The following is an 11,833-nucleotide window of genomic DNA, read 5'->3' as shown; positions in this document are numbered from 1 at the left end:
CTGGCCCTATAAGAGGGCTGAGGGCCAGAGACTGACAGACACACACTCTCTCTAGCTCCCTAGAGAGAGAAGGACCTGGATGCCTGGGAAGCTGAGGAGGGTACCTAAGGTGAAGCAGTGCTGGGGAAGGGCAGAGGGAGCTGGGGAGCTCCAGCCTAGCAAAGCCCCAGGCTACAGGCCGAGTTAAGGGCCCACAAAAGGGTACTAGGGCTGCAGAGGGGCAGGCAGCCCAGGAATAGGCAGAGGCAGCTGGTCCAACCCCCTTTGCCGATGATGAGTGGTTTACAGACTGCAGCCTGCCTCAGGGAGCGGGGGCTAGATGATGACTGGCAGTAGCCACTGAGGCAAGGTGGGTTTAGAGCGTTGGGGGTTCCCCAGGGAGAGGAGACCCATATTGGGGGTTACTGCTGGGGCAGAACCCCAGGGCAAAGGGCATCGGGTCTGGGAGGGACATGGGGAGCCAGCGGCAGGCAAGACACCGGCCTGCAGAGGGTGCTCCGGGCTGGAAGAGCTAATTCCCAGGACGACCAGCAGGAGGCGCCGCGCTGTTGAGTCGTCATCCCGCCACACCACCGGTGACTCCCATGACAGTGGTCACCTTCCTCCATACAGGTGGACAACGAGAGGCCATCACGTTTGTCAGGCTGCCTCACAAGTGCTTGGGTTCTAGCATATCCATCAACGCCTGGGCCAAAGGGCTCCCCATGGCCACTACCTCCTCCTCCTCAGCACTGTCGCTGACGCACCACTTCCTCCGTGGGTGGTCTAAGGCCCTCAGAGCTAAAACAAAGTCCGAAGTTCTCACGGGGGTGATGAAGGAGTCCATGTTTCCTCTCAGCATTTCCACAATTTCTAAAACATGTGTTCTTGGAATGAAATGGCCTCTTACACGTGGCACTGGGACAAGTGTTAAGTGTACCAATTCATGGATGGGTGAACTTCAAAGACGTATTTAAAGATACTATTGTATATCTAGATAATTCATTTGTTAGATTAGATGTTAATTGTATTTGTCTTCATCTACCTACATCCTGTTTAATGTATATTACTGTAACTCAATTAACCTGTTGCTGCTAAGTATATTCTTTTTCATGTCCTGTAACTCTGTAATTACTTTAACACTGTATGCAATTCTGCTTAATTAACATTATGTCAAAATGCCTGTATTTAAAGGTTTAGAAGTGAAGTGAAGTGAAGTGACTTGATGTGTAAAATCTAATGAAGAACTGTTCCTGGCCATCACATTGTGTTTACATTATCTCTAAATGACCCATCAACTGGCATTGAAACCTTAGAACTTTGAATGAGAAGGTTATTGACTTCAAAGCATGGGTCATTATGTGATAATAGATAATAGAAAATCCACAGACTTTGCTTTTGGTCAACAAAGCAAGACCCATGGGATGATGAAAATGCTTGCTAGATTGTTTTCATCTATAAAAAGGCACACTGGGGGCAATTCTGCCTCTCTGATTCATCTGAATGCTATTGGGGGCATTCCAGAAAACAGACAGAGGGCTCCAAAACATTTTTTTGGGAAGACCTGAGGAATTTATGAAAAGACTTTAAGAGGGTGGCCGACTACTACACCTCTGCGATCATTTGGACTATAAACTCTGATCCAACTGTAATGTATTTTATTTGCTTTAACCTTTTAATAACTCTCATTTCATTTTTAAGTTAATAAATCTTTAGTTTAGTTTACTAAAGAAATTGGCTACCCTGTGTCTTTAGTGTGAGATCGAGTCAAGATGCATCCAGTGACCTGGGGTGAGTGACTGATCCTTTGGGGTTGGAAGAACCTAATATATGTGATTTTTAGTTTTAATAACCTTTTATCACAAAGGCCTGTTTGCCTGGGTGGTAAAGAGAAGCTAGAGAGAGTAAGGGGATTGTCTGTGACTCCATGGCAAAACTAATATAGTGATCCAAGAGTACACTTTTGTTACTGGCTTGGTGAAATCTAATGATAGAATATACTACCAGTCTGGGGTGTCTGTTTCTGACAGTCTGACCTGAGTTTGGCACTTTTAGCTGTGAGCCACTCCAGGCACCGTGACACAAACACTGGTAGCTTTGCCTCATATTATTTAGATTGGATGCCACTATATCATTTTAAATTGGGGGGGGGGGGAAATTAAACCAATATATGTAAAGAAATAAAATAACTGTAAAAGTTTTTAGTGTAATCTGAGAGGAACATTTAACTCAAGACCAATTTTAATAACCAAAGTGGTTCAGTATCTAAACTGCACAGGTTCCTTTGGGATAAAAAACATTCTCTACATAGGAGCTATTATTATGGTGCTGCAGTAGATTGGTATACATATATTTCGCTCATTGAAATGGCCAAAAAAACATAGAGAGAAAACAAACTTTGAGCACTATTTGAATTTTTCATAGTACCCCAACTTCACTGAACTTGCAGTGTAATGGGAAAACTTAACAGTGACCTCTTGTGCTTTTATATCAGTTTATCAACAGCTGAGCACATCTCACAACATGCATTTGGGAAATTATTCTACCTGAACACTGCTGAGATCAATGTTAAGGCTTTGTGTTAGAGTGCATGTTTGATGAAGTCAGGGTGCATATTGCTTTTGAGTATCTGTGGGGGATGGAAGTGACAGACTTATGGAATGTTGGAGTATGTTATCAACAGTTGCAGACAATCTGAAGGTGGAAAAGAATGTACAAGGATTGCCACTTAACTTCCAATTTCCTTGCTTTTAAACTTTCGGGTAAATGAGCTGAGTCCTCACACAACCTTCACTGTCATTAGATGTAATTTTATGTTGCTAATTATTGTTTAAATGTATCAAAAGTAATGATTGTACATGCAATTTTATGTCCTCATTTACTTTTTTGCGAGGAGAGAACCTGCACATTTTGAGCACTACTTTAATCTAAGGCCCTGATCCTGTAACCAGTTCCACAGGAACAGGCTTCTGCGCCCATACAAGCACTGACTGCAGGATTGGAGCCATAGTTTGGCAAATAACTGAAGAATGCACTCTGCATAATCCTTCCCTGGGGACTGCATCTTGACCTGGTGGGGAGGCTTGTGTGCTCCAGTGACCCTATGAACTATGCTGGCAGGAGTTTTAACTCCTGCTAAGGGCACTTCAGCTGGACATGTCAAGGGATAGATGAAAAGCAGTCCTCTGATCCTCGAAATTGGGGGTTGAATGATAGACCAATAACCTATCCTCATAAAAAAAGTTAAGCTTTAGAAACACAGCATGATAGACAAGGATGGCAGAGCCTTGTTCATGCCCTAAGTGACATCTGACAGCACAGGAAAGATTCCGATTCAGACTTCATATAATAGAATTAAGGAGAAGATACATATGTTCTAGCAAGTGTAATATTCAGATGTTTATTTTTCTTGAAGAAATAAAGTTTCCAAAGACCAATGGAAAAAATAATTTATCGCAGTTCCTTTTACACAGAAGCATGAAACATTTATACATATATTTTTGTGCTAAGATAGATATACTATAGACAAACTTTCATTTTGTACACATAAGTAATTGCACTGTACTAACATATAATTGTATAAAGCAGATATTCAGAAAATATCATTGAGCTAAGAATGAACATATTATTCCAAGAGGAATGCCCTATATGTTGAAACTAATTTAATTATTCCTGACTTGTTGTCCAGAATATTATCATATTCTTCCAAGGCCTGAAACAAAATCACTTCTGAAAACTAAAGAGACCAAAACAAAAGGCTTTGCCTGACAACCTTGTCCCACCAGTGTGCCTTTCAGTGTCTATGGTCTATTGGAAAAGAACAAAAGCACTGTGAGTGGCACAAAATTGTCCAGCAATCTATTATGCACAAGTCAGTTGCAGTCAGTTAATATAAACCAATGAAAACTACCCAGCAAGAGAGCAGCATTTGGATAGAATTACATTTACACACAATTCAAATTGCAGTATCAGACAACCAACCCCCTCTTTTCAATATAAAAAATGTATATGTAATATATACAGGTGAAAATTGTACAATAACATCAAAAGAGCTGTTGTTTTCTCATCACTAATTAGCACAGTATGTCAAGTGTAATTCCCTGAAGGAACTGGAATACCGCATGACGACATACTGAAGGAAAATGGACAGCATTAATAGAATAGTTTTATAATGATGATGAAGACAAAGAGCACATGTGAAAAGCACCAGATTAAAAGGGTTAGTTATGGCACACACATTGCATAATGTTATTAGGTACTATCAGAACACAAGAAAGGTTACGTGATCCACAAAAAGGGCTTGGAATACACACACCCACAGCAAAAATACAATATCAAAAGCTGAGGCAAATACCAGCAAAAGAGTCTGGAGGAAAGCAGTGAATATGATACTTTCATGGTAGGGCGGATAAGCAAATGAGAAAAGCAAAGCGAAGTAATACCCACAAATCATCATTACTGCCAGACCAGTAAGTTGTTTGGGACACAGCATTGCACCCTATCCAGCGTCCTCTTCCTCTTCCCCCAGCTCAGTAAACATCTTGCTTTATTTCCTTGAGTGCATGTAAGGGAAGTTTGAGAAATAAGGGATTTTCTTTGAAACAGCAACGTGACATGCAGTGACAAAATAAGTTTGATACTTTTCATTGCGGCTTTATTATAAATAAAGAAGACAGTGCGTAGTAAAGCAGGAATATTGTTGTGCCAGGATCACAGGCTTTGGGTGCCTTATTAGTAGAATTATGACAATTCCACCTGTTAGGTGACAAGGTACCCTAATTTGTCCCTGACTGTCCAAGGCTCCTTGGAAGGCACAGGACTACCCCAGGCACAGAGTCCCTCCAGCCATTTATGCTGCAGCATGTGAAGTCAGAGAGATTGCTGTTGCAGGAAGGAATATGTTTGGGATAAGATTGGGGAACCAGCAGTGTGAGAAGTGAAGAGTCTCTGAAAATGGGAAACACGGGGTATGAGGCATCTGGAGGGACCTTAGCAATACTTACATCAGCTGCCTCCAACATGGTGGATGCTATATTAAGTAACCAATATTTTTATTCCCTATTCCCTTTATTTTGGCTGCAATTTTCACCATTTTTGGAATGCTGTAAACCATAAAAAGGTAAAAAAAACAAAAAAAAAACCCTGAGCTTTTCTACTAACTGGGCCGTCCTAGTTCTGTGTTTTTTAAAACAAACCTGCCTGTCAGGAGTGAAGTTGCAGCTGCTCTTTGTTCTAAAAATATGTAAACAAGGGCATCAGGAACTGCAAAACAAGAGATAGAGCCAGAGCTACTGTGGCCAATGCTCAGTTCAAACGCAGTCCTAAAATTGTTGAGTGCTTAAGTGGAGAACAGAAAAAGAACACAAAATGCAAGCAAATAGGGTGCTTGGAAAGCAGAGCCTCCTAGGAGGTAATTATGTTGCACTATGTTACTGGATGACACAGGTAAGAGGTCCTGAGCCTCTACAACTTCCATTGCTATCTATTGACACTGCAGAGGCTCAGGGCTTTTTAAGGTTTGGCATAAAATCTCTATCCATTTGCTGAAAACATTTACCTCTCCTGTTAATTATTGTGATCTAATTAGCAGAAGGTGATTTCATCACTGCCTTCTGGGATGAAGGGGACGGAAGTGGCATATTACCAACAATCAGAATCAAGAGATAATGGAGGTAAAAAAGAAGTTCACTGGTGTATTGGAGAGAACTAGCAGGAAGATGGTCCGGTTAATTTAAGAAATCTTTTTAATCTCTAACTGATTCTATGATTCACTCCTTGCAATATGAAGGAATGTTCTTACTGCATATGAGAGACAAAGTGGGTGAGATAATATCGTTTACTGGACCAATTTCTGTTGGTGAGAGAGGCATGCTTTTGAGCTTACACCAAGCTCTTCTTCTGTGATGGGAGGAGTCCTACTGTACAGGAATATTTTATTTGTGTGTGCATCTGAATTTAGGAAGGAGCTAAAACAAAGAGATCCCTGGCTTTTATCAGACAAGGAAATTATTCTATTGGTCCACCCAGGGCTGGCTCCAGGGCTTTTGCCGCCCCAAGCAGCGGGGGAAAAAAAAAAAGCCGCAATCGTGATCGGCGGTAGCTCCACTGTGCTGCTTTCTTCTTCGGCGGCAATTCGGCGGTAGGTCGTTCCCTCCAAGAGGGACCGAGGGACCCGCTGCCAAATTGCCACCAAAGAGCCTGACGTGCCGCCCCTTCCCCTTGGCGCCCTAAGAGGCAGAAGGCCTTTATGTAGCACATGGTCTGAGGCAAAGCTAGAAGAATTGCTTTATCCAGAACACAATTGAGCTTTCCTACTTCTGGGAGGAAAGGTAAAGGTCTATTCTCCACCGCACATCAGGGACTTATTCTTTTGGGGGAGGTCTCTGCTTAGGCCACATCTACAGAAACTGTTAGGTCAGCTATCCAGAAAGAGATTGAGTAGAACCAAAAAGCTTGTGTTGTTGTACTGTGATAAGGAGCGCTACAATGCTTTGTAAAACAAATAACTTAGTTATAACTCTTAACACTAGAGTGAAATAATCCTGTGTGTAACTCATACAATGGATAGCCCTATCAAAAAATTGCACAAGTCTTTTAGTTAAAATATACCAAATGGTATTCTAAAGGTACTGTGCTGTACTTTCTATAAGTGTTTTAGAAATAGCTAATGATTTGTGAAAGGGTAAATGAAAATGAGTCAGCAGAGCGACTCATTAATATGAACAATTTAAACAGTTGTCTATTGTTAATCATTTATCTTACAGTAGCATCTAGCCTTCTGAGCAAAAACCTGGGAACCAGCAACTCCTGAGTTCTAATGACATCTCCGACTTTGGCTATAAGCAAGTTGTGATGGAGTGGGACTGTTCTTAATGGTTCCTCTGAATACTGTGTGGGTGCCTCAGTTTCCCCTATGCATTTCTTAAGTCTCCAGTGTGCATAAATGGCCAACACTCTGTATCCTGGCAACAAATGGCTGGGGCCCTTCCCCCCTGCAAGGGACTAGCTAAAGGTAAACAAAGAGATCAGGTGACCTCCTGGCCTGGGAAAGAGACAAAGGCCAGAAAGGAGGGGCTGGAGGGGGTTTTCAGTTTGGGGCTGACTGGGGACAGGAAGTGAGTGCAGACAGGGTTGTCTGGCTCGCTGGGCCCCAGAATGGACCCGGCTGAGGGATCCCGTTCTCCCTACCTACAAGCTCTGTTTTAGACCATGTTCCTGTTATCTAATAAACCTCTGTTTTACTGGCTGGCTAAGAGTCACGTCTGACTGCGAAGTGGGGGTGCGTGCAGGACCCTCTGGCTTCCCCAGGACCCTGCCTGGGCGGACTCACTGTGGGAAGTGCACGGAGGGGCATATGTGGAATGCTCCAAGGTCAGACCCAGGAAGGTGAAGCCGTATGAGCTTCTTGCCCTGAAAACAGTCTGCTCCAAGGGAGAGGAGGCTCCCCAAAGTTCTGACTGGCTTTGTGGGGAGCAGTTCCAGAGCATTGCCCGGGAACTCTGTGACACAAGTTACTTGCAATCAAATTGTCAAAAGTTGCCATTAATCATGGGTTTCTCAATGTTTAGGAGTTCAATTTGAAACACCTTAGACTTGGTTTTCAGAAGTGCTGACCACCTGTAATTCCATCTGAAATCAATGGGAGGTGCAGGTACTTAGTGCTTTTGGAAATCAAGCCCCAGGTGTCTCTAGCTGGGTTCCTTTGCCTCAGTTTCCTCCTCTGTAAAAGAGTATTAACATGTTGCCTTTACCTACCTACCTCCTAAGGGGATTGAGAGAATGAATAAGTTAGTGTTAATAAAAAGCTTTTAAGATAATTGCTACATAATGAAAATACTAAATATTAGTAATACCAGAAGCAGCCTTGATATATGAACCCTTTTAAAATCTATTTTAAATACATGTCTAGGCTAAAGCAGATAGTACCTACCTGGCTGTGCATTCCTCTCTAATGTTACATTTAAAAATAACATGTCTTATTACTTATATTGCTTATAATGTAGGGAAAAGTGAAAAATGTTTTGATAAAACCTCTTTTACCTCTGACTATGGATCTCAAAGGGAAATGTCAGTCATATGAAACTATGGTATATTCTGCAATGGGTATAAAACACAACTAGGAAAGTATCATCAAAAGGTGACATACAGAATATTAATGAAAGGTTATGGAGTCTGTGCTAAAGACTACAGATAAGTTTTCTAGAGAAAATATAGACTGTTCCCTGAAGTATATTGCCCTGGAATAAGAAATATCAACATTTAGTAGGTACCATTAAAAAGTCAGCATTTGCTTGTTCAAATACTTGCAGTAAGAACTGTGGGTAAAATTTGCAAAAGTGACTATTTGGGCACTTGGGACTCTAAATGAGACTTGGGCTGCTAAGGCCCAGATTTTTAAAGGTATTTAGATGTTGCTCCTTAAGTCACTTCTGAAAATGGGATTCAGGCTCTGAAGTCACTTCAGTGCTTTTACAAAGTTCGACTCTGTATCTTCCTAAATTAAACATGCAAAAGCCTCTGTCCAGGCAGAACCCTGTGTCCACACAGGGCCCCACTGACTTCAATAGGGAGCCCACACAGAGGTAGTTGCTGGACTTGCATCTAAAAATAGGAGAGACTGCAGTATTTCACTCACTGCAGGCAGGCAAATGGAGAGTTTTCAAATGGCACTAACTATAGATGTCAGCTAAATAGAGATGTACTGTATATTACAAAGTCTAATATAATAGAGAAATCTGTAAGAACAGATAAATATTTAAACACTTGGCACTCCCTCAAGGACTTTTTAAAATACAAAAGTGTTTTTTTTTTAGAGAATGCATAAACAGCAAAGATAAATAATCAAGACTTTTAATCTGCTGTCAAGACAGTAAACACATTAATGGAACAACATTTTACAAAATGGTTCATTTCTTGTAGGGAACATTTAGTTTTGCAAGTGAAAATGGTTCTCAGTGGTTTAGATTAAACTTCTTGTATTTATGCCTTGTTTTAAAAAAGAATTACTCTTTGGTTAGTCATACCTCTGTCTCTGTACTCTTTCTGGACAAAAACCAAACTTGCATTGGTTCTTTTTTACCCTTCATGGAAACAGGGCCTCTGTGTTCTAGGTGGAATTGAGGATCTGAATTTTCTGGAGACATAAGACACCTGAAATTAAAAACAAACATTAGATTACCCCTCCACACACATACACATACAGAGAAAACATTAAACATGCTACATCTGAGGGCACATTAATTACATTGTCAGGCAATATTGTAGGCTGGGCTTAACATGAATAATTGGACATGGATGATAAATCGATCAGTAGTCTGGAAAAAGAATATTGGTATTAGCTAAGATAAGGGAAAACACCCAGGGAACCATTTACAATGGACAAGGTAACACTGGATAAGATAAGTCTGGAACATAAGATGAGGAAAAGAATAAATAATACATGGACAGTAAGTGTACAGAGCATTCTGTACAGGGGTTGGTTCCTACAAAGTAACCAAGCCAATCCCAAAACATGTAATGAAATGTATAGTGAATGCAATGAAATGTGTAAATGTATATGAAGGAAGAAGTTTGCTGAGTAACTTTGGATGTGTGGTACCCTCTATACCAACCCCCTACACTTGAGTCTGGTCAACTCAGTGTAGCTTTGCTTTATACCAAATAAAGGAACCTGAGTGACAAGCTTGGAGTGGATTGAATTCTTGGGTAACCTGAGTGGAAGATGTCTGAGGGGAACCCCAACAAATATCTTAAGGTGGTTATCATGTCTCACCACAAATTCCTGTGGCTGAATATAATTGTTTCCTTTGGAAATAGTGATTCACAGTAATGTGACTTGACACAACATTTCATGAAAATACATGTGCTGTAATATACTGAGTGGGATTGTCACTATCACCTCTAAAGTTACTTTAAAGGTACATTGATAAAGTTGTTTCTTTTGAAATTCTTATCAAGAAGGGGTTTTGCATCTCTCACCTGTAGGTGTACTCAGAAACATTGATTTTTCCTTTTTCTCCAGTGGTTTCTGTTCTGCTTGTTAGATTAACAGTGTTTCCAAAGAGACAGTAGCGCGGCATCCTTTGGCCTATGACACCTGTAACCACCTCCCCAGTGTGGATACCTATTGTTATCTTTAACAAGAAAAAGCAAGTTTGAATGTTTTATAGTTCAAGATCAATTTTACTAACTTGATGTTTCCAATGTGACAGACCCAGACCAGTGGGGTACAGGAGTCTGGTAGAGGGCAAATATACTGGTCACTGGATGAGTAGTTTTCTGTTCCCTGAGTGACCAGAGCAGGGGCTGCATTAGAGTAATCAGGAACCTGCTAGAACCAGTTAAGGCAGGCAGGATAATTAGGACACCTGGAGCCAATTAAGAAGAAGCTGCTAGAATCAATTAAGGCAGGCTAATCAGGGCACCTGGGTTTTAAAAGGAGCTCACTTCAGTTTGTGGTGCGAGTGTGAGGAGCTGGGAGCAAGAGGCGCAAGGAGCTGAGAGTGAGCTGCTGGAGGACTGAGGCGCACAAGCGTTATCAGACACGAGGAGGAAGGTCCTGTGGTGAGAATAAGGAAGGTGTTTGGAGGAGGCCATGGGGAAGTAGCCCAGGGAGTTGTAGCTGTCATGCAGCTGTTACAGGAGGCACTATAGACAGTCCACAGGGCCCTGGGCTGGAACCCGGAGTAGAGGGCGGGCCTGGGTTCCCCCCCAAACCTCCCAATTGACCTGGACTGTGGGTTCTTCCAGAGGGGAAGGTCTCTGGGCTGTTCCCCAACCCACATGGTGAATCTCTGAGGCAGGAAAATCCGCCAATAAGCGCAGGACCCACCAAGATAGAGGAGGAACTTTGTCACACCAACTAAATATATATAATATGCATTTTTTAAATGCTGGAGTTCATCTTTTATAAGACACCAGTCTTGATTCTTTATCGCCTTATACCATATGTAGTCATTTACTGCTGTGCAGACTGAGTCTAAAATACTATTCATTCAGAATGGTAGCATTCTACACCCACTTTGCACAGCTGTACATGACTACACAAAGTGCATGGCAGTGGAAAATCAGGCCCACTTTTTCAAAGCATAACGGCAGATTCGGCTGGAGAAGAATTATCTTGACACAGGATACTGATGACTGCAGGCTCTCTTCTGAGGCCCACTCCACAAATCCTGGAGCAGAAATGTGCTGGTGGTGGGGAATAGAGACTAAGGGCCACAGCGGAAGCTGTTAGGATGATTCTGTGTGGCACTGCCACCTGTAGGAACCCTCCAGGGTGTCGTTTCAACCTCTGTAGCAGCCCACAACTGGAAGGATACAAAGGTGGCTTCACATCACCATAGTCCCATGCCCAGGGTGTGAGTTTTGTGTTGCACCCCACAAAGGAAGAGCATAAGAATACACTCGTTGATTTTAATGAGTTGTCAGTGTAACTCAGAGCAGAATTTGGCTACTGTTCATGTTACCTAAGCCACCTGGAGACTTCAAACACAGAGGTTTACATATTAGGTGCACAGGACACAAGGTGACTTTTATATATATACATATATTCCTGTTTAAAAAAGGAACATAAGGCTTTTGAAGTTAAAACTTAGAGTAATGAGCAACTTTTAAGTCTAACATATGGCATACTGTCTTTATAAATGTTAGCTTCTAATCTGAACTGAGCACACAGATACATAACTCAAAAATCTCAGGTGTGAACACATCTGCAAGGGTGATAGAATGTCTTCCTTTTCCTTTCACCAAGTCCATTGCCTGAAATTAATGACTAACCCCATCTGATCACCAAGGTGCACAGCACATCTTGGATAGCACAGGGCAGTACTTATAATATTAATAATGTCTGAAT

At 41.7% G+C, this 11,833-nt stretch overlaps 1 protein-coding gene across 1 annotated transcript in view; it reads right to left on the bottom strand.

Moving 5' to 3' along the window:
- Window positions 1–4,508: 4,508 nt before the first annotated feature.
- Window positions 4,509–11,833, bottom strand: part of GUCY1B1 (guanylate cyclase 1 soluble subunit beta 1) — a 57,170-nt gene continuing 49,845 nt past the window's right edge. Inside the window, exons 11-13 of the mRNA XM_065405302.1 lie at window positions 9,958–10,112; window positions 9,003–9,129; window positions 4,509–4,532 (exon numbers count right to left, since the gene is read on the bottom strand). Coding sequence (XP_065261374.1) covers window positions 4,509–4,532; window positions 9,003–9,129; window positions 9,958–10,112 — 306 coding nt within the window. The remainder of the gene's footprint in view (window positions 4,533–9,002; window positions 9,130–9,957; window positions 10,113–11,833) is intronic.

Source organism: Emys orbicularis, chromosome 5 (assembly GCF_028017835.1).
Source record: "Emys orbicularis isolate rEmyOrb1 chromosome 5, rEmyOrb1.hap1, whole genome shotgun sequence".
Lineage (NCBI taxonomy): Eukaryota > Metazoa > Chordata > Testudines > Emydidae > Emys > Emys orbicularis.
The sequence above is the reverse complement of the archived record's forward strand: the minus strand, read 5'-3'. Positions and strand labels throughout refer to the sequence as shown.